General features: G+C 40.1%; 2 protein-coding genes and 1 pseudogene across 3 annotated transcripts; all 3 read right to left on the bottom strand.

Annotated features, from left to right (window-relative positions):
• Nucleotides 1–2,134: 2,134 nt before the first annotated feature.
• On the bottom strand, nt 2,135–10,932 carry casc3 (casc3 exon junction complex subunit). Of its 2 annotated transcripts, none has more exons than XM_044100373.1 (12): nt 10,720–10,932; nt 8,443–8,467; nt 8,309–8,364; nt 8,012–8,233; nt 7,762–7,898; nt 7,510–7,689; nt 5,943–6,835; nt 5,633–5,809; nt 4,652–4,750; nt 4,402–4,568; nt 4,122–4,330; nt 2,135–2,891 (listed from the first exon to the last, which is right to left on the bottom strand). In XM_044100373.1, exons 1-11 carry the CDS (start codon nt 10,903–10,905, stop codon nt 4,184–4,186), a joined length of 2,289 nt encoding a protein of 762 aa, XP_043956308.1. In that variant the 5' UTR covers nt 10,906–10,932; the 3' UTR covers nt 2,135–2,891; nt 4,122–4,183. The 2 variants fall into 2 exon arrangements, with proteins under 2 accessions (XP_043956308.1, XP_043956309.1); XM_044100374.1 differs by having other exon boundaries at nt 2,760–2,781; nt 10,720–10,925.
• Nucleotides 10,933–12,671: 1,739 nt separating this feature from the next.
• On the bottom strand, nt 12,672–22,009 carry LOC122822039 (NACHT, LRR and PYD domains-containing protein 12-like). The gene is made up of 8 exons (XM_044100395.1): nt 21,957–22,009; nt 19,290–19,974; nt 16,791–18,621; nt 15,647–15,820; nt 14,867–15,040; nt 14,560–14,733; nt 14,419–14,465; nt 12,672–13,314 (listed from the first exon to the last, which is right to left on the bottom strand). Exons 2-8 carry the CDS (start codon nt 19,897–19,899, stop codon nt 12,755–12,757), a joined length of 3,570 nt encoding a protein of 1,189 aa, XP_043956330.1. The 5' UTR covers nt 19,900–19,974; nt 21,957–22,009; the 3' UTR covers nt 12,672–12,754.
• Nucleotides 22,010–22,482: 473 nt separating this feature from the next.
• On the bottom strand, nt 22,483–25,526 carry LOC122821805 (annotated as a pseudogene).
• Nucleotides 25,527–26,203: the final 677 nt, after the last annotated feature.

Raw genomic sequence — 26,203 nt, 5'->3', positions numbered from 1 at the left:
TTTAGTTAATAATAGAATGTTTATAATATATAAGAATTAAGTTTTTGGGTTTATTTGTACTTCAAACTCTCCAGCAGTAATTCAACTGGTAATGTGATGCCCTTCTGGTGACCCAGGCCAAAGCAATCAGCACTACATCTAATCAAGCGGCTTTTAGCCAATCAAATTAGGCTGGGCTGAAGGCCCGGTACGTTGGGCTGGGTCAGAGGTCAATGTGTCTGCAGACGGGGTGGTGCATTAGCTGTCATCAGGTCAAACATTTCCCCAGTTTGACTGGATGAAAAGATAACGACTCAAATGGGCGTCAAGCATTACGAGACGTGTAATAACTTCTGTTTAGGAGAAAAGGCTCCTCTCTCTATAATTAACAGATGCACCTCTGGCCTGGAGAAGGACACTGGTGTCACATGACCAGAGGATCCCAATGTGATTGGCTAAAAGCCGATGGCTTCGGCTTGGGTCACCAGAAGGTCTGAAAAATCTGGAGTAAAACAATTCACATTAATAACTGCGTAATACATTTCTTCCTTTTAGTTATTAGTTATTGCAATAATTAAACAGGTGAGTTCACACCAGCCCAGTTTAGCCCATTTCAATCCAAGGCTAATGAGTTTGTCTAGAAACTCTGGTCTGCCTACAAACCTACATCTCTGTTCATTTGAAGTTAATGGCTAATTATTTTCACCAAAGACATAAAGTTAAATCCAGTGGTGGGAAGTAACGAAGTACAAGTACTTTGTTAAAGTACTTAAGTACAATTTTTGTGTATCTGTACTTTACTTAAGTATATTTAATAATAGATACTTTCCACTTTTACTCCACTACATTTTACAGTAAGTATCTATATTTTCTACTTCACTACATTTCTACAAAATCGTCGTGTTATTCGATAATCGATACATACAAATCGCATCGCACTTCCCCCAGCATTTTAGAATGTGAAGTTTATTATCAAGGTAGAAGTTCAGATCAATGACTTGTGAAAATTAGTCATTCACCTGAACTTTATTTGAAAATCATACTTAGAAATTGCATTACCCTTATTTTTATCAGACCTTTATGCGGCTGTTGGCCTTTTTTTTAAAACAAGAATGAATGTCCATCTATAGAAATGTAGACATTATGAGTCGTGGTTTTACTGTTTCAGCTCATGGAGTGAATCTATCAGTTTCAGTACCAAACACCTTTCTGTTCACAGACACAGAAACAGCCCAACATCCTGCACTGTTCTTTAGTTTTACATTATTTACCGTGACTCCAGAGAGTCCCTGAAATTATGATGCATAGAATCACATATCTAAGTTTTAAGCTATGTTACAGAGAATAAACCCAATAAAAACAAGCTTTATCGGCATCATTGTTCATTAAAATGGCACTTTTTGGATGTATTAAAATTAAATACCATCGGTACTCTTAATGATATTGTAATAGTGATTAGGTAATGCAGTCAGGAAATACTTTTATTTTTAATACTTCAGTATTTTTAAAAGCCAGTACTTTTTTAGTTTTACTCAAGTAAAAATTTTAATGTGGTACTTTTACTAGAGTACATTTTTGTATATATTTTTTGAGAACTTTCTCCACCACTGGTTAAATCCTACAACCTCTAGAATCTGACGCTACTACATTCTTGTCTACATTTTGTGAAGAAGGAAGTTGTGCTCATGTCTTGAGGTTTTCATGTCGGTTCCCTCAATCGTTCTTGGTGCAGCGCCCCCACAGGTGAGGAGAGGAACTGTTTCTAAGGGTTTGGTTTGTTTGACACAATGCAGTGAAAGTGAACAGCAGTAGCTGAGAATGTAATAAATGTTGCAATTTTGGTTCTACCAGAGAGAGTTGGTTTTTCTCTGAATTCCACAAGAGCTTTTAGTGAGTTGTAGAGAGAAATCTAAAAAGATTAAGTCAAAAACCTGTAATCAAAAAAGCAACTTTGACTGCCTTGTATCTATTTGTTAGTCTGTAGTTGGAGATAATGTCTTGAATAAGATTACCTTACCATAAAATTCAGGTGAAGGGTCACTATTTTAAGCTATGCTTGTTCTATAAACATCTTTAATAAAAAAAAAAAAAGACCCAAAGAAGTTCAGGTTTTGTTCGTGTGGGTGGGTTAGGGACGGCACAGAGACGTTCAGGACAGAATCAGAAACTTTAATCTGACAAACCAAAAACGTTCCAGAGAACTGAGCAGAAAGAGATGAGCAAAAAAATTAAAAATAAAAGGAAATTTTTCTCCAGGAAACCGTAAAATTCAGTTAATTTCTGTCTGGGGTTCTGCTACGCTCTGGTCCGAACATGAAAACACAAATCAGAGCAGATGGTCGCCTACTGCAAATAATAATAATAAAAAACAGTATGAAAATGAAAGGTTTAATAAAAGGAAGACATAAACTATTTCTCTCTCTATTAACTCCACCGTTAACATTCAGGTCCCTGCCGACGACTCAGCACTCTGTTTACAATAAGTTCACGGATCTATTTCATCTCTTCCAGATTTTATTTACAGTTAGCTTCTATTTACAGCAACACTAAGCAACACCAGGTGGCGCCAACAGAGGCAGGTCTCAAGATCTGCGCTTTTAGGTTTTTAACGTCGCCGTTTACCGGGAAGGATTTATTATGACATAAAATACCTGCATCTGAAATATGTGATCCAAACAGAACCGAAGCAGTTGACCAGATCCAGTTCTGGCTATCGGATCCTGTAGAGCTATAACCGTTGGAGTAGATTCAGACAAACCGGACAGGAAGTCGTTAGCAGGTCCGCTCCCTCCGTCTGAGTGACTGAAAAGGGAATAAAGGAAAGTTCTGATCCAGAAGAGTCCGCGTCGTCCTGGCCTCCGCCCCCTCACGGTGTCGTCTGATTGGGCCTCACTGCCCCTCCCACCCTGCTCCTGCCCACACAGACCAATCACCAGTCAGAAAACACGATGCCACACTAGCAGGAAACGAGGGCTGGGCGACATGGCTTCAAAATAAAATCTCTGAATATTTTTGTACCAGATCAGATTTGAATCGGTTTTTTCTCACTTTCTTTACTAAAACAATCTGAGTTGTTTGGCAAATATTAGGAAATTTTAGTTTAATTACGAGAAGCATAATTAAACAAAATGTTACTAAAAGAACATCTTAAAATGACGAGAGAAACAATTGGGTAAAAACCTCAATATTCTTTTGTTATTTTTTGTGTTGGAGTTCTGATAAAAAAAAAACAAAAAACTTTATTCTCCAAGTATTTTTTAATTTTACATTATTATTGTAAAATTAGAACTATTTTGTAAAAAAAGACAAAAAACAACAAAAACTTATCACTGTTATATTTCATCGTAGAATTGACCTGAATTCAAATAAACAGAAACTGTAACAAGATGGAAGGTCTTTGGCACACTGATGTTAGAGATGGAACTAACGATTATTTTAGTAATCAATAAATCTATCAATTATTCTGAAGATTAACAAAAACTGCCGTTCTGCATTTTATTCGTTTAGCCACTTAAACCTTTTTTATACAATGTTAGGAATATATTAAAATACATTTTGTAAATGAGTAAAACAGAATTTCTTTAGTGAACACTTAATTTGTAGAAAAGGATTCATCTGCAGCTAAAACTATTTTTAAAGAAAAGAGCTCAGGTCTTTCTGCTGGATTATCGATACAGAATAAAACTGATCTACTGATTATGTTCTGGTTTAACAGATTAATAACCGAATAACAAAAGGTGCTTTAAAGGATTTTTTTACTACAGGATTTGAAAGAGATGAAGCAAAAACTGCAATGTGAGGCATTCTGGGTAGATTATATTTACAGACAAAAGGTTGATTTTAATCTTAAATACATAATGTATACATGTATTATACAGTTTTTGTTTAATTCCTAATCTGAGTGTGTTGTTCTCTCAGCAAAGTTTCTATACTGAAGTTAACAATTACTTGATTATTACATGAGTTGTCAGTCATTTCAATGATCAATTAATCACGATTAATTTGATTAATCGTTTCAGCCTGAACTGGAATCACTCTGAACTACAGAAACACAAGGAGCGTGTGTTCATAAACCAAAAATCTGATTAAATTGAATTTCTCAATTAATCGCCCAGCCCTAGAGGAATCCGTTAAGGCCTCACCTGCAGCTCTGAGGTCAAGGTGGGGGCGGAGCCTGGGGGTGGGGAAGGGTATGAGGGCGGAGTCACTCTGAGGCGTAGGGAACCTCTGGAGGGGGGGGTTTGATGGTGACGGGCTGAGAGGTGCGGCGGGGGGGCGACGGTTTGGGCTGGGCCTGCTGCTGCATGGTGTCGTAGTACGTGACGCCGCCGTACGTCACCTGGGCTTGACCCTGAAACACAGTAGAGGTCAAACTGGGTCCAGAGGTTCACCGGGTTCTACTGAGCAGCAGTTCCGTCTTACCTGTGGGTTTGGATACATGGCAGGGTAGGGGAAGGTCATGACCCCAGGAGGAGGGTAGAACGGAGGAGGCAGCAGCTGCTGTGGTTGCCCCGGTGACAGGGAGACAGGTGGGCCTCCGTAGAGGGCGGGGTTAGCGATCGGGCCTCCTGATTGGTGGGGATGAAGACCTGCAGAGAGAGAGAGAGAGAGAGAGCAGAGTGAGAGGGCGACCAAGGAGGGTTGTGAAATGGTGAATTTAAAGGAAACCCACCAGGATGAGGGATGTGCATCTCTGGTTGGACCAGCATGCCCTGGGGCGGGATGGGGGCGGGGCCTTCTCCGTGGGTGTAGATTGGTCCCTGGTACGACACTGAGGGGGCAGAAGAGGTGATCAGAGGAAAAGGGCAGCTGCAACACAGCAATTAGATAAATCATCTAGGACTGAAATGATTAATCGTGATTAATCAATTACTGAAATAATCAACTAATTCAGGAATCAATTAATCATTAAATGGAGTATACAGACAAAAAAATGACTATTTTCAGAGCAGTAATGAAACCAAAACTGTACAAAAAAATTTTACATTTTGCATTAGAGATAAAAAAGCTTAAACTCCCCAATGGGACAGTTTTTCATTCACCTGGTTAACAAAATCTCTGATCAAGAAACTTTTCCATCCAAATATTAATCAGTTAAACAAAAAACTAACAGATCAGCCCTACATTGTATTAATCAAGTCAAGCAGAACGAACAGAGTTTTTTATGTTAATGTTAAACATATTTGTTTAGTTGATGAAGCATAAATTAAACAAATGCTGTTAATAGACAACAAAATGTTTATTTTCTTATTTAATAAAGGAATTTATTCATTAATTTGCTCTAATGATGTATTTTTAATATTGGATAAAAAGACATAAGTGGTTAAATGCTGAATGTGCCATATTTCTATTGATTGGTACCAACAGCTCAATCTGAGGTTCTGACTGAAGTTCTAACCCTGAACAGACACTGCTGAAGTTTTGCTGACCCCTGCTGGTGAAACAGAGGAGGTGCAGCAATAATGTGAAAACTGATCTGCTGCTTTTTCAGTTCAGATTTTAGTAGAAAACTCCTGAGAAGAAGCATCAACAGGGCCCGGATGGACCTGGACGGACCCGGATGAGACAACGATGAGCTGCAGCTCTAACAGAATCAGAACCGAAAATAGAACCGAGCTAAAACCACCATCAGAGTTACTGCTGGGAATCTTACTGGGCTCGTAGTAGTGTCCAGCCTCCATCACTCCCAGGTGCATGGGCGGGGCCGGTTCTGGAACGGCTCTCTGACGCTGGGAGGAGTAACGCTTGGCCCGGTTGGAGCCCACGCCCATCTCCTCTATGTTGGAGTACTGAGGCGGCCCACCGGCCATGTGGATGGGGTTAGGAAGACCTGCAGAGAGGTACACTGGTTTAACTGGGACACAGGTCAGGTGGACCAGGACACACACATCATGTAGACTGGGAAAATAATTGGTTGGACTGGTTTAACTGGGTCTCTGTAATCCCAGTATGAAGGAACTCACCTCTCATCTCAGAGCGTACATACGACGTTGGACTCTGACTCCAGGTCTGTCGGACCAGATTGAGCCGGGCCACTTCCTGGTCCAGCTCGGCGACCCCTCCCCCACCCGTTGCTGTCTGACTTCCCCCTTCGCTGCCCCCCGTCCAGCCCTTGCCCCCACCGCTGCTGGGTGAGGAGCCGTTTCCTCCCGCTGCCGACTCCTCCACTGAGGCCTGCTTGCTGCCGAGGTCTGACGGCCGCGAGCGAGTTCTGCGGGCCAGAGAGTACGATTTACGTTCAACAGGGCGCTCTGCCGGTGGCGAGGCTTCCCGATTGGCTGCTGAAGACTGGAGGGTGGGGTCAGAGGAGGAGGCAGCCAATCCGGAGGCAGCTCTGTCCCCGCTGCCTCTTTGTTCCTGCTGCTGTCGTCTCGGTGACTGAAACCCGCCCGGTTGCCTTGCTGCAGCCGTCGCTGCAGACTCTGACCTCTGATCCTCCTCCGCTGCGCCTGATTGGCTGTCTGAAATCTCCTCAATGACCACAGAGGAGCCTCCTCTTCCTCCGTGGCCCCGTCCACCTCTACCGGCCCCGCCTCTGTCTCCCAATGGGTCCAGTTGAGTTTTTGGGGCGTGCCGCTCTCTGGGATGAACCTGAGGTGCGTTGGATTCATTGTTCCTGTACTCTGACTGAGACAGCGGGTGCGCTTGGCTGTAGTGAGGGGGTCTGCTGCGGGAGGGCGGCGGCCTGGAGGAGTTGTTGCTCCGCTGAGCAGCAGAGAGGGGAGGAAACGCTGAGGAAGAGGAGGGTGGAGGGACAGATGAAGGTGGAGGTGGTACTCCTCCTCGGTTCTGCCAGGTCCGGGCCGGTCTCTGCCCGTCTCTCCACCGCTTGTCTCTGCCGGGAGGAGAACTCTGCCTGTAGGGGAGGAGACGGGAGGATGGTGATACTGATAAAATAGATGATGAACACAAACACTGGTTTAGAAAAACATTCCTAATTTATATTAGCTTCTACTTAAAGTGTGATTTAAATCACTAAGCTGCACATAGACACTTTAGTTCATCATATTTTCTGTTTTATTCATATTTATAAAATACTAAGTTAACTTTTTAGTCATGTGATAATTGTCCAACCCTGGTGGATGGAAGTCAGCCGCTGATAAATCCTGCCTGCACTGAAGCTACACAGCGCCACCTACAGCCAGACAGCTCACACACTCCTAAAACAAAACTGTTTATGTCCAGCAGACTGAAGTTTAGAAATGAACAAGAATCATTTTTCACTTTCACAAAATAAATTATGTAAAAATCTGAAAGTAAAAAAGACAAAAAAATAAATTTTATCTTTCTAGTCCAGGAAGTAAAGTTGCATTTCAATAATGTAATAATTTAGCTTGCTCATCCCAGTCTATGGGGTTTGCTCCAATGTAAATGACTTGTTGCCATGACAACCTGAGGAACAACAGCAGACATCCATTTCCAGGTTGTTCTGTTCGGCTTCCGATCATCAGAACCAGTGAAGCCGACGTTCAGACCCAAGTGTCGTGATGGGCGTTGTCATAGGGTACGCTGCCATGGCAACCAGCTCACCTGGGTCTGCGCTGCCTGTACGCCCGGTCTCCAGGGCCGCTGCCGCCGCCGTTGCGGATGTCGTAGCCGTAGATGGCGATGAGCTCCTCGCGGCTCTTGGGCGCCTGCTCCTCCTCCCTGAACTTGTCGTGCTCCCAGCGGCCCTCGTCCTTCCACAGCTTCCTGTTCCGACCTTTAGGCCTGAGAGGAAGAAGAGGAACAGGTAAACCTCCTTCTGGAGACGCTGAGGCTGAAACGGAAGCGCCGTCTCACCTCTCCTCCTCCTGAGTCTGTCCACGGACGTCGTGCTCGAAGAACAAACCCTTCCTGGGAATGTAAGCCGGGTTCTTCCGGTCCTCGTCGTCGTCCAGCTGTTGACCCGGCTTCGTCTCCGGGTCGTCGGTGGACTCCTGCATGGAGGTCAAGGACAGGACAAGAAGAAACCATGAAGACCCTTTCTTCAACAGGAAGCAGAATAAGTAAAATATTCTGGAATCCGTCTGGAGGCGAGTCGTATTCCCACCTGTCCATCTCCGCTCTGCCTCTCTCCTGCCAGGTTCCCCTTCTCCTCCGTCTTGCTCTCCTCCTTACTGGACCCTCCTGCCTCCTCCTCCTCCTCCTCTTCCTCCTTCTCCTGCTCCTCTCCATCATCCTGTGTGGGACCATCAGCAGCAGCAGGTTTGGGTTCGCCGGCTGTTGCTGGAGCCTCTTCCTCACTGAAGCCCTCCTCTTCCTCCTCTCCTCCCTGACAGAGGAACAGAAACCAGAGTCATCGTCCCGGCCCAACAGAGTGGAACCGGCCGGATCCAGTTCTGCTTACCTCTGAGTGGGAAGCGTTCTCCTCCGGATCGGCACTGTCGTAATCCGAGAGGACGGCTGAAGGAAACAGAGCCAGGCGTCATGACAACGGAGCGGGTCAACAGAACATGCAACGGGCCGCGGGTCGGGTCTTACCTTCTCCTGCTCCGTCTTCACTCTCCTGTAAAGACAAACAGGATCAGAATCAGAACCAGAACACGAAGAAGATCAGAAAGTCTCAGTTTGTTTCTGAAAAGCAGTAAACTCCGACCCAGTCCAGGTTCGGATCTATTCTTCGATCTGAACGCCACAGAAACAGAACCAACCCATAAATCTGTGCTGAGAATCCTAAACATGAAGCGGGTTCTACAGAACAGAACCGTGGAATCTGTTAAATAATCCAACTTCACCAGAACGGACCCAAATTCTGCTGACCCAATTTGGTTTCGGTCAGGAATCTCTGGTTCTGGTTTCAGTGTTTCAGGTTCTCCACACTGAGATGAAAACAGAACCAGAAGTTCTGTTCGGTCCAAACGCTGATCTAGTTAAAACATTTCTTTTTCTTTTGATAATCTGATATTTTTATGCATTGTTGCTTCTATTTTAATAAATAATGTTTTATTTATTAATTCAGTTATTTACTTGAGGCTTGGTGGGAAAACTCTATAAATAAAAATGTTAAAGTAAATAAAATGTTTTTCCTGCTCTGAGCAGAACTTCTGACTGCAGAGAAACTTTCTGTTGATTTAACATCTTGAAACTGAAATGTTTCAAACTGGAGTTAAAAACAAAAAACGATTGAACTGCATCCTTCATAGAAGCCTGTCGCAACAATCAATAAATAAATTAATCGCAGGATAAATTAAAACGAGCTCAATAATTGTAATTTTTACGATTGTTCGTTTCTCTTTTTCTTTCTTTCTACCAAAAACTGGATGAAAAGTCCAGTCTGGTGCTTTGGTTTCATCTAAGCCCTTTTTTAAAAGGACAATTTAGTTTAAAGAGACTTCATAATCCATATTCTTTGTCATTTTAGTTGTTTTGTTTATTTATTTCGGATATTTAAAATGTCTTCAAGTTTCAGTGTCAAATGTTTGTTAGAAATTAAACTTTATTGACCTTTGAGAACCTGTTCTTGGATTACAATGCTATTATTATTATCATCGTTATACTATCAATCAATCAATCAATCAAATTTTATTTGCATGGTACATTTCAGCAGCAAGGCATTTCAAAGTGCTTTGCATCGTATCAAACACGGAAACACAATGCAACATAGAATCAACAATCAAAACCCGACATTAAGTCAAGTTCCATCAATAAATTTGTAACTGATTAAATTTCAAATAAAATCTTAAACAGCTGGGTTTTTAATCGAGATTTATTATTAGTTGAAAATGGTCTCAAGACAATATCATTGTACATCACAATAACTTCTGTTTATTGTCCAGTAAAATGTGTCATCATGACATCATCAACCAATGTGTCGCTCCAATAGATTGTGCTTGTTTATCCTGTTTTGTCACTGTTAGAATTATAAAAGGTTTGAGAGCTGCTGGTTTGTGATCTATAGCTGCACCTGTCTGGTTCTTGTTACCTCTGATTCCTGATTCCTCCATCACTTCGCCTGGTTAGAAATGCTTTAGGGTATTTTTATGGAATCTTCTTGATTCCGTTTCTTTAGTCAATTTCAGAACAGAATAGTCTCTCATAGAATCCCCATCTGCCATTAGAGCCACTACCACGACAACATGAACATCTGTAGGACTTTTATTAGGAGTGATAAAATTTAAATAAACAGTTATAATTACTACGATTTCTGCCTTGAAGTACATTTTCACCTGAATTAATAATTTCAAATATAGTTTTACTCTGAAATCAGGCTTAACAGTGTGGGTTCTGAGTCATGAAATCACAGGGGGCCACAGGCTGAGGGGACTAACCATCGGGGCCACACGCTGATGGGACCACCCGGCGGGGCCACACGCTGAGGGGACCACCCGGCGGGGCCACAGGGTGTCCTTGGGATCCACTCATCCGCCCAAGCTTTGTGGCTCCCCGATAGCCTGAACAATAACGTCGACATCTCTTTCCTTCTGCATTACATTCGTTAAATTCGGAGTAACCACCGGCTGCCTGAGCAGGTGTTATGTCGCATTTAGTCTCCCCTATAAATGTGTTCTAACTGGCGCCTTTCGGTCTGGTTCCCTAAAAACATCTAATCGTCGAGCTATTTCTAAACAATATATTTATTATTTTACTGTTAACATAATAATCAGTGTTCTCCTGACATCTTGCTGAGCTAACAGGGAGCTAACGGTTCTGTAAATCCTTCAGGCAGAGGGAAGACCATTAGATCTCTGGCCGTATTTAGAGCTCTCACCTCCGGGAACCACGGTTAGCTTCTTGGGGTTAGCCCGGACTGATACTCACACACTCGGACTCAACGTCGCTTTTCGCCTCGGACCGGATCACTGGCGCCTCAGCCGGATCGGGTTCTCGGCCTCGGGCCTTTGTCGCTGGAGAACCGGACTTCCCGCTGTCCGAACCCGAGCCGGACTCGTCGTCGTCCTCGCTGTCCTGAGACGCGCGCCTCCTCCTCCGCCGCCGGTCCGCCATCTTAGAAACGGAATGGCTGGAAGCGGAAGAAGCGACGCACTATGGGTAATAGAGTTTCCTTTTATTTAATTGACAAAACGGCCTAGCAGAGCCAAACTACATCTACTGCCACCGCGTGGCTAATCTCATATCGCTCTTCACTCAAAAATGCTAAAGTTATTTAAATTTTTAAAATTTTATTTTTGCATTTACTTATTTATTCATTTAGAGAATAAGTTATTATATTAAACTAGAAATATTTTTCATTACAGTCTAGATGACTTTAAAAAGAAATTTAAAACATTACGGTGGGCTTTACATTTTTACCTTGCTGCACAATCCAAGTGATTTTGAGTTTTAGGCCACAAACATGAAAAAAGAGTTCCATGTTTCCATCAGTTACATCAAAGCAGCAAAGCTGTCCAAGACCATCACACTACCACCACCATTTAAACGGCATCATGAGTAAAAAAAGAAAACACATGAAACAGAGAACAATACAGAAAATTAAGTAATATGAAGTGCACAATTTGTCAATGAATGTCATAGTGCATCTAAACAGTGGTCGGGATTAAAGGGAGTTAGAGAACCCAATGATTTCTCCTCACCTTCTGAATGCAGAAGGAAGAGTTGGATGAAGTTGCTTCATGCAGGAAAACATAGAGATATTTTGTTATTGTTTTGGCCATACAAAGCACATTATAAATTCTGATCATATCATTAGAGCTCATAATGGTTGAATGAATACATGATTGTGTTTATTATGTTTGCTCATAATAAAATAACTTACTAGTGCATGCTAAAACATCTTTCTCTGCATTCCCATCTTTATATTCATGAAATACTGCAAACAATAACTAGTCCGTTAAATTAATTATTGATTTAAATTAATAGTGCTGGTTATGGGACACCTGGAGGTTCAATATTAGCTGCAGTTCTTCATCAGGCCACTACGTGGAGCTGCAACACTAAAGAAATATGTTTTCTGTGGCCTTGAGGTACTAATGTTAAATACTTTTAAATAAAAAATGTTTTTATTTAAGCAAAGTCCGTTTCGCATATTGGGTTTGGTACAATACACTAATCTTGAATGTCGTGTTTTCCTTACCTACAAGCAGAAAATCAGCATAAAAGGAAACAAAGAATTGAAAAAAGCAATCTGGATGTAATTTATATCAATGTTTCTGTCCTGCTTGTTTTGAATGTTTCTCTACTTTAACACACAGATGAACCTAACAGTTCATTAAAACCCTGTTAGGTTTGCTGAAGAAGGGAAATGCTTAAAACACTCATTTATACAATGTGTTTCAGTTAGTGATGAAATTACTGACACAAAAATTCATTTTCAGCTTTATTTATAAATTTCTTTAACAGAAGCCACAGCTGAGACAAAGTATTGAACATCAGAGATAAATAAGAAAAAAAGGAAACATCAAATAAAATGAAAATGCTAAACACACAACACTGTAAGGGAATTAAAAACTCAAGAGAAAATCAAATAAAAGTTGGGTAAAATACAGTCGCAGTTGGGTTAAGAGGTCAATGAGGAAAAAAGTTAATCAGACCTTGAAATCCTGGATGGCTATTTTATTTAAATACATCAGAAATCTTTTTTTTTTATTTTTTTTTTATCAATAATAAATTTTATTGCTCAAACTTAGACAAGATTTTTCTGCCAACCTGGAGCCAGTCAGTATTTTCAACTTGTTAATCTAATTAAAACACTGACAAGAAACAGCAACACAAACTCCTGTTTAGACTGTAAAAAAAAACTCCAAACACATGAACAAGTTTACTGTAATTTTAAATTAGTAGACATTAAACAACATATGTACTACCCAAGTAGTTTATTTCTGCTCAGCAGCAGCTTTTACAGACTTAACAGTGAACAAATGGACACTGAAGACCTAATTTTGAACCAGTTAAGATTCCTGTCCCGATCACATCCAAATCCAGCATAAAGCGGTTCGGTGAATGTGGTGTGGAAGGTGTGGAGGTGGATCAATGTGTCAAAGGAGACAACATAGTAAGACAGAATGCCAGCAGGATGGTCAACATAAACTGCTATTCTGTCACAAACATGGGAGGGGAAACATATTTCCTTTTTTTCTTTGCTATGGAAGACAGCAAACTGGTTGAAGAAGCATGTCAGAGTCCAGGACTTATCATTTCTTCCAAACAAACATTCAGAATCGTTTCCTTTTCTGCTGATTCCTCTATAGCTTACAGCTACATCAACCAGTCCTTCCCATTTCACCTCCCAGTAGCAACGACTAGGCAGAGCATGTTTACACAGCACCTGGGGCCAGAAGTCAAATCTTTCTAAATGATCTGGATATTCATGGAGACTTGAAAATACCTTCCTCCTGCTTTTGGACAGTTTGAGGTTTTGGTTTATTGTGTTTGAGTCCAGCTCAAGTTTACATGTATCTGATGGAGAAAATAAAAAACAACAGCTGTTAAATTCACAGAAACAAAGATTCAATTCTGATGATACAGATGTTAATCTGTCTGTGTAAAAAAAGTAAGTGAAAATAAATAAGTCAATAAAAATTAGATAGATAAAAATAAAATTTTAAATCACTAAAACAATTAAAAGGTAAATATAACAAGTAAATAAAACAAAAATAGTGAATAAATAAAAATAAGCAAAAGAAAAAAATAAAACAATAAAATCAATTAATAAATAAAATTGACTAAATAAAAAAATAATTATTTCCAGCTAACATAGAAAGATTATTCAAACAGACCAAGATTGTGATTTTATACTTTGTTCCAGTTGTAGTCAGAAGATTCTAACTTCCCAGTTGGAAAAATGAACTGGAACGACCCTCCAAGGTCAGAGTTCCCACTGGGAATCTGGGAGGAACTCCCACTATCCCCAGTTACAACGTGTAAAGCGGACTTTGCGTTTCAATTTGGCCGCTCCTCGCATAAAAAATGTAAACTGTGGTATAAACATATTTATTTTGCAATATACACATTTAATAGTGCATCTAAAATTAGGGATATTCTTTTCCGATCATGTGATCGGAAATCGCGCTCGATCACTTGGTTTCAGACTCGATCGGATTCTGGCGTAATTTCCCTATCAGGGATCGAATATTGATTCTAAATCCAAATAGGAACAATAACAGTTAGTATCCGCCGTTAGTTACGTGGCGGCACAGAGTCGAGACAGATTTGTCTCAAAACAACACCAGCACGGCACTTTGCAGCAGTGACTGCCGTAAAGCGAAGCAGAACACGGCATCAGCTTAGAGTGGGATCGCTGTTGCCATCTTAGAGAAGGTGTCGCTGTATTTAGCTACTTTTCAGACCCTATTTTCCTTACAAGTGACAAATTTAGCTACTTTCTCTGGTTTATTTGGGACTTTGACGACACAACTGAAAAAGTATAGAGAGCTACCGTGGATTATGGTAAACACAGTTATTCTGTCGCACCACAATAAATAATTGCATTTTATTCCTTTTAACTTTAATGCTTGTTGTATTTTAAATGTTTGGAAAGTCGGAGTGATCATAGAAACTTACATTTCCTGATGTCAGTCTGCAGCCTCGGCTCTCCACAGTGGTCCAACCTAAAACAAGAAATCCCCATCAGCCCAGTGAATGAGGCTCATCAAAACTATCAGAACTTTCACTTTCAACAGCCTGGCATGTTTGTCCACATACATAAGCGTCTGTAGTCTCCAGGTTGGGTTCTCTAGTCCAGCGACTAACTGCTCCTTTCCTGACTCTCCTGGATTGTTGTGACTCAGGTCAAGTTCTCTGAGGTGGGAGGGGTTGGTGTTCAGAGCTGAAGCCAAAAAATCACACCCAGCCGCCGCAATCAAACAGTTAGACATCCTGCAAGAGTACAAAGAAACTGAACGTAACAAAAGAAACAGTCATACTGTTAAAATATCGATAAATAGCTGTTTGTTTTGGGTCTTGACTTTGATGGATGTGCTCTTCATCATCATTAAACCGCTGCACTAACCTGAGACTTTCCAGTTTACAGTTTGGACTCTGCAGCCCAACAGAGAGCAGCTTCACTCCTGAATCCTGCAGGTCACTGTTGCTCAGGTCCAGTTCTTTCAGATTGGAGGAATGAGAACTGAGAACCAGAGAAAGAGCTTCCAGGGATCGCTCTGATAATCTGCAGCCTGTTAACCTAGAAAAGAGACAGTTGAATGTAGAATTTTTCAAGAAATCGCCATGGTTTGCTAATTTTTTACAGTGACAGTTTTAGCAAATATGTCAAAAAAAAACCTTGTTTTTAAAAGTTACACACTGTAAATTTCAACGTTTAAAGACAAAGCTGAAATTTGTCAGCAAAAGTAAGAACAATAACCTTTGGATATCCTCTAGTTTGTTCCAGTTTATCTCGCCCAGATTTGTCCCTCAGTACTTTGTGACTTAAAACACAGTGATATGTAACTTTGTAAATTGGCCTTTTGCAACAAATTCTTGGTCCAAGTGAAACAATTACAAAAACTCATGAAAATTAAATTTATTCAAATGTTCCTGCCTGTTTACATCCTGATTGCTGTTTTACGTACACATTTTAAATAAACCCCAAAATGTAATTTTTAGATTCACTGTGCAATAACTGTAATAATCTTGTATGATTTTGTATTTATGCCTGTTATTCTTCATATTAAAATATGTTTGATGAGCTGATTAGTTTTTGTGGGACAAAAACATTAAAAGAAGAAACCTTTTAGAGAGAAATATTTTAAACAACACTTCCACATCATCATTAAACCGCTGCACTAACCTGAGACTTTCCAGTTTACAGTTTGGACTCTGCAGCCCAACAGAGAGCAGCTTCACTCCTGAATCCTGCAGGTCACTGTTGCTCAGGTCCAGTTCTTTCAGATTGGAGGAATGAGAACTGAGAACCAGAGAAAGAGCTTCCAGGGATCGCTCTGATAATCTGCAGCCTGTTAACCTAGAAAAGAAAACAGTTTAACTTACTATTTTCCAAGAACTTGGCACGGTTTACTAGATGTTTTTCTCTTTAAAATAAAGTTAATAAAGTCAGCAAAAATGAGAATAATAATAGTATCTACAATATGGCTGAAACTTACAATTATTTTGGTTGATTAATCTATTATTCTGGCAGGTAATCTGATAAATTATTGGCACATTCTGCAGATTTTGTATTTACGGTAAGTCTTTTTCATATAATATTAGAAATACATAAAAGATAAACAAAAAATTGATTCCCTTTTAGTGGGAAAATAAACATTATTGTCTAATATGTGATTTCTGACCTCTAGTGAACACTTGGTCACTTGTAGCAATGGATGCATCTGCAGCTTAAAAATACCTCTTAACATCAACATGTGAAAGCTCAGCTCTTCCTGCTTGACTCAACATCAGTACAGCTTATTTATCCACCATTTTTTGATTAACAGTTTTGTGCCAAAATGTGTTAATAGAAGATTTTTTAGCACAATTTGAATCAGTTGCAGCTAAATCTATTTCACTTGAGGAGCTTTAGGTAGAATATTTACAGACAAAGAACGATTTTCTTAATCTTAAATCCAAAATGTATATTTTTTGTACAGTTTTGGCTTAATTACTATCTGTTCTCTCAGTAAATGGGCATTTCTAGAGTCTGTATACTTCAGTTAACAATTCATGGTGTACTAAATTAGTTGACAATTATTTCAATAATCGATTCATCACAATTAATCTCATTAATCGTTTCAGCCTCAATCAAACTGTATAACCTTTGGAAAATCCTCCTGTTTGTTCCAATGTATGTTACCCAGTATTGTCCCACAGTACTATGAGACTTGAAAACACACTTAATGTAGGACTTTGGAAATTGGCCTTTCACAACCAATTTCTGCTGCAAATAAGTCAATTATAAAAACTCGTCAGTGTTTTTAAGTACTCCTTTTTGAACTCACAGAGCTTTTCTGGAGGCTTCCAGGACAGGCATGAGCTGCAGCAGAACCTCCTCTGACAACGAGTATTTGCTCAGGTCAAACTCATCTAGATGTTTTTCTGATGACATTAAGACTAAGATCAGAAATGACCACTGATCAGGTGATAGTTTGTCCATGGAAAGACGTTGGGATCTCAGGAACTTTTGGATCTCCTCCACAACAGAGTCATCCCTCAGCTCATTCAGACAGAGAAACATTACTATGATTGTTTCTGGTGATGTACTCTCACTGAGTTTTTTCTTCATGTACTTAATTATTTTCTGGTTGGACCATGAGGTACTTCTTGTTGGTGCCAGCAGGTCATGTAGGAGAAACTGATTTGTCTGTAGAGAAAGACCCATGATGAACCGTAGGAACAACAAAAGCCTTCCATTGGGACTTTTCAAGGTTCTCTTCAAGGCTGTTTTATGAAGTTTTGTTGTCGAGGTTCTTGTGAAACAGGGGAGGCAGTTCTCAACTGTCATCCATGAATCAAGCATCACATTTTTGTTGTTGGAGACCAGAGAAATGATCACATGAACAGCGGCAAGAAAATTCTGAATGCTGGACTGAGTAAAACAAAAAATCATCTTCTGGTGATTGTCTGACGTCTTTCCAGAAAATGTTCTGAAGATCTCTTTGAACCCTTCACAGCACTCTGATGTCATTATGAGGCCACAGCTTCTTAAGTCCTCCTCAGTAGATATAGTGTTATCTCTGAGGAGCTGCTTAAAGGCCAGTTTGGCCAGAGACTTGATGCACATGATGCACTTTCTAGTATCATACTTTTCCTTCATGTGGTTGATCTGAACCACCAGGAACTCTATGAACATCTCCGTCAGGGTGCTGGGAAGAGCTCCTCTCTCTCTTGTTTCCCACAGGTTCTCCAGAACTACAGCAGAGATCCAGCAGAGAAGTGGTATGCGACACATGAAATGAATGATTTTTAAGGTCTTGATGTGGGAGATGATTTCGGTGGCCCATGGTTCGTCTCTGAATCTCTTCCTAAAGTACTGCTCTTTCTGCAGGTCACTGAACCCTCTGAGCTCCGTCACCATGTCAACACACTCAGGAGGGATCTGACTGGCTGCTTCAGATCGTGTGGTTATCCAGAGGTAAGCAGCAGGAAGCAATTTCTTCAAGATGAGTTTAGTCAGAAGTACTTCTACTCTACTTGACTTTCTTATGTTCGATTTATTTGTCCCGCTGATAAAATCAAACTCCAGGAAGCGATTCTGATCCAGACCATCAATGATAAACAGAAGTTTGAATTCACTGCTGTCACAGCTGGTTTCTCTCCCATTTTGTAAATCTGTGAAGATTGCGCTAAGAGTCTCCTCCGTAATGCCGCTGGACGGCATTCCCGGAACAACTGTGTGGATTAGCTCTGCCAGAGTAAACCTCTCTCCTCTCCATAAACACAGCCGGCGAGCATCAAAAGGGAAAACTAGATGAAATTCTTGATTGAATCTTTTTTCAGCCCAATCCAACATAAACTCTTGCACTAGGAAGGACTTGCCAATGCCGGCACACCCTTTGGTCACCACTGTTCTGCTGGATTTGCCTCTTCTGGACAGATGTTGAAACATGTTGCTGACATTCACTGATTTAGATGTTTCTGTTTCTGAGCCTGTGACCTCATGCTGACCCCGTTCATCGGTGATGAACAGCTCTGGATGCATGTAGCATAGAGTCTCCTCGTCGTGCTCCAACCAATCATCTTTCACAGATATGAACATGTTCTGGAGGTTGGACTGCAGCACAGCCGGGCTTGATGTGGTTTGTGCACAAGGCAGTGCTGACATCTTCACACCTGTCAAAACCAAACAAATCCTGAGAAATCTGGACAGCTGTCGCCATAAATACTTATAGACACAGGAAACATCATCCAGGACACCGACCCTTGAAGGCTGACTTTGGACACCTCTGCAGTAAGTGGATTGAATTTACACACTCTTGTCATGCTGACTACTCAAATCACTTTAACTCAACCAACATTCACTTAGTCAAACTCCAAATTATGCACATCGGAAGGGAATTTGGGGATAAATGTTGGCGTGTCCAAGAGCACACAAAAGTGTGACTATGATATAACAACTTGACATTAACCAAGAAATCATTATCTGGCACAAATTTGTTGTAAAAGTGTTACTGATTAAACTTTAGCAGTAATAACATAATTTATTAAAGTTTAATCAGTAATACTTTTATAACAAATTTATGTCAGATTATGATTTCTTGGTTAATGTCAAGTTGTCATAACGAAGACATTTTGAATAATGTCGACTTTGTATTAAAAGAGTCATGATTTACCAAATGACACTTTATGACAACAGTCATAAATATTCATGAAGACTTATTCATGTTTATGACGGGTGTTATGTCATGTTTATAACGGTGTCATGACAGTCTTATTCACAACCCGTCAAATAAAGTGTCACCGGACCTTGTTTTCAGTTCAAACTCTTTAGAGAAGATTACCTTCAGGTTGCTTTGCCATTGATAGAACGTCTGACGGATTAAGAAATGTATCTTCTCCATTCTCTTTATCACTGCTGACCTCCACAGAGACAGGAGAGAACAGATTGTTTGGTGACGAGTTCTTTAGTCCTTCAGCTGCTCCAGATTTGGCAGGAACTGTCTCATCAGACGGCTGTGCTGAAGGTGGATCAGGAGAGTAGAGTGGCTGTTCCTCAGTTGACTCGGTGGGTTGATTTCCTGCTCCATTGGATGCCAGCATGTTCTTGGGCAGGACTTCAACCCTCTCATTGCCAACAATGACCTCATGACTGCAGGTTTCTGTTGGAGAAACTTCCCATGAAGCCTGGGATGCAGCATTTGACAACTTCTCTGCCAGGTCATTCCTCTTCATCCTCCGTAAAACCATCCTGGCCACCTCCACACACTGACGGCTGTAGGTTTGCACCATCAGGTCCACGGTATCCTCACGATCTGAACTCTCCAGCTGGTACTTTGGGATGGATGGGATGGTTTTCAGGAACTCTGCCTGCTGCAGGTACCACTTAAACTTCTTAAATTCTCTGTCTCCCAAGTCCTCCAAAGATTCTAGCAGTTCTATTGCTCCTGCCATCGTTTCTCACAGTTGGACCATGTTGAGGATTTGTGTCAGATGACAGTCGAAGGTCCAACTCCACTGCATTCCTACCTATGGAGTCAAAGCATGGATGGAGGACAGCATTGAAACAAAGCCTAGAAACAGTAGAAACAAAACCATTTCAGAAAATCAGTTATGATGTTTTTACAAGTAAAACCAAATACTTTTTATCAGACATTATCTTCTATATTGTTTTCATCTCATTAGAAATTATGTATCAAAAATTAGTGTATCTTTAGAAGAAAAAATTAAATAAATTGACCCTGGGACATTTTAAACTATGGCGTGTCCTCTAATTAGCATTTAAGGTGTCTTCATGCTTGTAGTTAGTTTTTCTATTTAACATTTTTGACTTTTCGAAATTTTTTGATTTTCTAAAATCAAAGATTTTAAACTTTTGGAACTTAGAAATGTCCAAGTTTTTTTCTAGGAAATTTCTGAGATTAATCTCGGCCTTTGAAGGATGCAACCCTGAATGTGGACACATCTGTTGAAAACAATAGATCTACAACCAGAGTTCTTGCAACACATTGACTGAAACTTCAGGTATTTTAGTATAATATATGTACATTTCATAATGAGCTTCATGGAGAAATGTCCAGTAAGAAGGTGCTCAGTCACTTTTGGCTCTCTGTTTTAATCTCCTCCATCATGAAAATCATTGTTAGGAACTCCAGACACATGTTGGGTGTCTGATTCAGAAATAAGACATCCAATGAAAATGAGGAACTTTGGTGAGGAAATGTTAGAAGGAAATTGTGAAATGTTGTTTGCTCAGTTTTTGAAACAACGTAAAAATTTATGAATTTAGGTTTTAAATCTGACATTCAGCCTGGAGGAAAAATCCTGTATGCCTCTCACTCCAGGAAAAGTAAAGTTTAATAACAATGTTTAGTAATTAACCCTTACATGCATAGTGATCACTACAGCTATCTATAAGCCATTTTCTCGTGGATTTTTATGTTATAAATGCTCACAGACCACTGAAGTGGACACTAATGCATCATAAAATACACCATCAGCTACTGGCCATCAGCTGCAAATGCAAGAAATTATTTTTGTTAAATCCAATATGGCCGACAGACAAAAAAGCATGCCAACCGACCCGGTCCCTCCTTCTACTGCAGACGACTCTTGCAGGTAAAAAAAAATATTGTGACATCAGATAACCCCTAAAAAACAATACTACTTTTGTATTTTTCAAATAACAACTTTGTATTTGGAGAAAATTACATTTGATCATCTAAAAAAATATGCCTTAAGATAATTTTTTTTTAAATGGAAAAAATCTTAAAGGATTACAATTCATGCATGAAAGGGTTAAAAAAATCCTGTTCCTTTTTTATCTTACCCTTGCCAGTAGAGGGCAGTGTAAACTGTGCCTTAGTGAGGAGTGGAAGAGAATATGGAGAGAGAAATAAGACTTTTCATCAGTAAATAAACAGAAATGAATTCATGTAGCTCTGCTGAACTGTCCTCAGCTAGGAGGGGCCATGTTGGAATTACCAGAATAAATCTATTTGGACTATCTTAATAAATGACTTTACAAATCTGATTTTCACTAAAATAAAAGTTTTTTGTGGGTCTCAGTGTTCAGATTCATTATAAGATCTATAACAGCCATAAGTCACTCAGACATTTAATAGTAGGGTGCAGAAATGTAGACAGATCATCTCCTGAAACACTGAATTTTAACAGTTTTTACCCTGTGAGTTGTTCTGCAGCAAAAGAAAATAGTTGACTGAAGGTTTATCGTCTGCGTTTCAAACTGCTCACACACTTAAGTCATTTTCACATCACACTTTCTCTGCCTGTCTCTTCATCTTCACCTGCATCAGGTGAACATATTGCATAAGAGATGAGAGGAAATCGATTACAGAATAAGTAATCTATCATTCAGCATCGTTTCCTGTTTTCATTTAACACTTACATGTTACACAGGATTTCCTTCTAACTTGCAAAGCAGAAATTATTTATATTTTATGACTCCAGTTTCAGTTTCTGTAGAAATAGAAAAGTAATAAAAATCTTACCTGCTTTGTTTTGCTTTACAGAAACTTTTGTAGGAAAACTCAGCAAAATTTTATTTCTTTCAGGAAGCTGAAAATTTGTTTTTTTTTAGATATAACCACATCCTGTCTCAGGAAGCAGACATGACTGCGTCAGAGTGACAATAATCATTAGGTAACACAGGAAGTTACCAACCTGCATGAAGAGAGAATTTTAACAAAATGCTGATAAATTGTTTAATTATATTAAACTAAATCATTAAATATTTAGGTTATTTTTATTTATTTCTAGGCTTGATAATGGACCATTAAAAAAACCTTTCTGATGTTAAATAACTTAATTCCAGATCATCTTCGTTTCATCCAAATGTTTGTATAGTTATGTTTTTATCCTGCCTTCTTGTTTTCTAACCACCATCAAGATTTGTGACAAAATTCAGAAATGAGACGCCAAAGATTTCTAGATCCTCCATCAATAATAAGATGCCTTTATTTAAAAATAAATCCATATACTGTTTACATCAAAGAAATTAAATCTTTTCTCCGCAGGGCCCCAATACATCCATGCATATTTAAATAGAAATACAACTACTGCATATATGCAAAGCTATATTCAGGTGATTTTACATTATGAGACAAACCGTTGCAAGATACATACACAAGAAATGTTGTCATGGCAAAAACAAAGTGAAATCTGTGTTTTTGTTTACTAAAAGCTGTGGGGGGTGCTGCACCAAGAACCACCGAAGGAAACGATATGAAAACCTCTGGAGAAGAAACTGAGCATTTCTTTCCATTTCTTCACAGGATGGAAAGAAAAATGGAGCAGCGTCAGATTTGAATGGCTGTCGGGTTTCTCTTTCTTTGGTAAAAGACCATGAACCATTTCTCCCGCTAGTGCTAGACTCCACGTTTGTTTTGTTTGTAGCTACCCAGAATACCCTGTGCTATAGTCCACTTCCTGCTTTTGGAGCGGTCTCTGGTCTGCTTACCTTTCACTTATTCATTTAAACCTCACCAGAGTTCCCTTCAACCGAAACAAGACCAAAGTTTGTTGGCGAACCAGCATTTGTTTTTTAATCCACATCAGAGTTTGATTGTGTATTCACATCTTCCCAAACCAATCAGACTTTCTAGGCAAACATACTAGAGTTGGATTAAAGTGGACTAAACAGCTGGTGTAAATGCACCAGAATAAAACCAAACACCGCAGGATTGTGAGATAAAGGAAGTGTAGTTTCTGTAGATGTTTCTATCAAGGAATCAGTTCGGCCATGACGTTACTGGATAACTATTCATTTGTTCCCAGTGATTGTCTCCAACTTTAATAAATTGGCTCAGGCTTATTTCATGGATTTCTACAATACTTTAAGCCCTGGCGTTCACCGCCTCTTTTTAACTCCAAGCAGGGACCATTGAGCTGACGACACAAAGAACGGTTACGACATTTCAGAACCGCCGTCAGCACCAAAACAAGCAAAAGAATCAAAACAGAAATAATAGTTACGATTATGAAGACCTGCTGTTTGGACTCCACAGGGCTGTTTGGGACTGGTGTCAGTGTGGGGTCAGGCTCTGTTACGATCATTTGCTTTTCACATGTGTCTCCATAGTAACTGTCAGGACACTCGCAAAACCACTCGTTGGACCGTAGCAGCCTCTTGCATGTCCCATTATTCTTACATTGATTGGTAACACAGACAGGTAAGAGTCTGGAGTAATGAACAGAAATCCAACTGTCATAGCCGCTCAAGCTACATTTCACTCGATGAAAAGGTGTTGGCACCTCTGTAAATTGGTTTCCATGGGCAACTTGTGTAACTTTGGTATATTTTGTCAAAGGAATAGTAATTTCCTCATCATGATCCTCTGTAAACCATTTATGACTGCATCTCTGTGCAGTCATAAACAATTTAGAAATTGTCTCAGGTTCACACATGTTATTTTCAAAACACTCTCTGGCTGTATTCTTCACCTCTTTGACATGTGTCATGTCTGCCTTTACAGTGTAGTCCACAGCAACTACAAGGTTGCTAATGGTGAAGGTAAACTCAGTATTAAGCATGATATTTTTGTTCTGACTTTTGTCAAACACCACCACCACCCAGTTGTACCAGCTGTACTTGTTGTCCAAAGCTTCTTTCACCTGAAGAGCGAGGGACTTTTGGTCAGAACCTTGATCTTTGGTGATCTCCAACACATCTTTCTTTAAGTATTGCTCATAGTTGGTGAGGCAGAACTCCACAGCTGATAACTGAGCTTCAGAGACCTTCTTGAACATCTGCCCAGGTTCAGCTGCTTTGCTTTTGACACCAGTCAGTTTCCAGTAGAATTGGTCGAGTATCATCCCTTTCCAAAACAAGCTGCTCAAGTACAGGTTATATCTGCTGATCATATAAACGTCACATTTAAACTTCTTCCTCAGCAGACTGTTGAGGTTTTCACTCAGAGACGTGCTGTCCACTGTCAGGTAGCGGTAAAGATTGGACACACTGGACTCAGCTCCTGAACTTTCATAGTACCTGGTGAAAATTTTTATTTTCTTAGATGTTTCTTCAGGACTTTGTGATTCAGTTCTAAACAGAAACTTGCCAAACTTCTCCCAGGTGTTGAGGATAGTAAGTTCGTCTCTGGAATAGACGCTGGCGTAATTGAACCATTCTACATCTGTTGCCAGGTTGGAGATTTTAATGGACAGAGAGTCAAGTTTCTGGTTTACCTCAGCAAAACCTTTCTTTACCTCAGTCAGCACCGGATCATCCTGAGGGATAAAGGCCAGGACCATACTGACGACAGAGAAGACCACAGCTCCAACTCCTGGTGCAAAACTAGCAAAGCTGGAGAAGCCTTTCATCCCAGCTGACAGCTTCTTGGAGTCCATACTTCCCATGACATCTTTGAAAAGAGTCAGAGACTCCTTTGCAACATTTAGGGTCTTCTCTGTTTTCTCTCTACTTTCATAAGGCCGATGCCGATGCCGATGCCGATGCCGATGCCGATGGTGGAGGTCGAAGGATCTGACCGCACAGAGAAAGTCGCCCAGTGAAGAAGAATCATTGAAGCCAACAGCATCGAAGCTGACCTCTTTGGACCCATCGCTGGAACACATAAGACACAACAAGGAATCAGTACCATTGTATAAAAACCCATCAGTATTGCTTAACCTTGGGACAATATGAAACCCTAGTGAGCTAAACTCATTGAACAAATTATTCAGCCTTAGATATCAATCAAAACAATAATATTTTTATTGTTCTCCAACCTACAGTGTTGTTTTCATTAATGATGACAATAATAAACGTGTTTAATTAGTGGACTAACACTAGACTAAAACTGAAACAATTCTGATGAAATTATGACTTAAAACTGACATTGTTAGCAGAATAATTTTAGATAATTCAGTTAGCCTAATGCAGCATGTCTGTGTTATATTTAAACTAAAAGACAAGGTAATGCAGCATGTCTGTGTTATATTTAAACTAAAAGACAAGGTTTCAAAAAGCTCACTGTGTCAGTCGACCGGCAGAGAGAGCAGAGCTGGGATTTGGTCCAGTGAGGTTTTCCAGAGGCGGTTTGGTCAGCAGCTCCTTTGAGTTGTGCAGCCTGAGGTTGAGCTTCAGCAGGAATCCACCAGGCATTTTATAGGAAGCTGGATCACCTGACCTCTCCCTCTGATTTATACTTTCCATCTATTTGAGTATGACGCAATAAACACCAATATTTACCAAGCTGAGTAAAGGTTAAACTTATTTAGAGAAAGTGGATGGCTCATATGATTAAACAAACCAGATTTAATTGAATGAAACTTTGAAAAGCTGAGAGGGGTTTTTCTTTTTGTAATTTCAGAATGAAATGTAAAGGTTAGTGTTGGTGGCATTTTTGTCAGATCCTGGATTATTTTGGGGTTTTATTCAGTTTCAACATTCGGCGTGCCTGAGTCTCGTTTGTTTAATTACATCATTCTTTGTCTGGTTTCCTTTAGTTCAATGCTTTATTAGTTATTCTAGTTTATTTCTTGTTTCTAGTTATTCTTTGTAACTTTGGTTTAATTATGGTCCTTATGTCTACTCATTCTGCAGTGTTAGACTTATTCCCTCGCCCCCTGTGCCACTTTCTCTCTCTGTCCCCTCACACCTGCATCCAGGTAGCCAATCAGAACAAGTCCAATTTTCCACATTCACTCTATCAAGACTTAAAGACTTACCTTTCAAATTTCCTTGGATTTATGTTGTTTTGTTCTCCTCTGGCTCCCTGTGCCCCCATTGTTTTGT

The sequence above is a fragment of the Gambusia affinis genome, linkage group LG19 (genome assembly GCF_019740435.1).
Source record: "Gambusia affinis linkage group LG19, SWU_Gaff_1.0, whole genome shotgun sequence".
NCBI classification, from domain to species: Eukaryota; Metazoa; Chordata; class Actinopteri; order Cyprinodontiformes; family Poeciliidae; genus Gambusia; species Gambusia affinis.
This window is presented reverse-complemented; position numbering and strand designations above follow the sequence as displayed.

Bases quoted from the DNA above. Each gene is read 5' to 3' on its own strand.
- LOC122822039 (XM_044100395.1), bottom strand. From the start codon at position 19,899: ATGGCAGGAGCAATAGAACTGCTAGAATCTTTGGAGGACTTGGGAGAC. The intron at 18,622-19,289 runs GTAATCTTCTCT...TGGTTTTGACAG, and splicing joins AATGGCAAAGCAACCTGAAG to GTGTGAAGATGTCAGCACTG. The intron at 15,821-16,790 runs GTGAGTTCAAAA...TTTCTTTTCTAG, and splicing joins GAAGCCTCCAGAAAAGCTCT to GTTAACAGGCTGCAGATTAT.
- casc3 (XM_044100373.1), bottom strand. From the start codon at position 10,905: ATGGCGGACCGGCGGCGGAGGAGGAGGCGCGCGTCTCAGGACAGCGAG. The intron at 8,365-8,442 runs GTAAGACCCGAC...TGTTTCCTTCAG, and splicing joins TGAAGACGGAGCAGGAGAAG to CCGTCCTCTCGGATTACGAC. The intron at 5,810-5,942 runs GTGAGTTCCTTC...ACCTCTCTGCAG, and splicing joins TGTACGCTCTGAGATGAGAG to GTCTTCCTAACCCCATCCAC.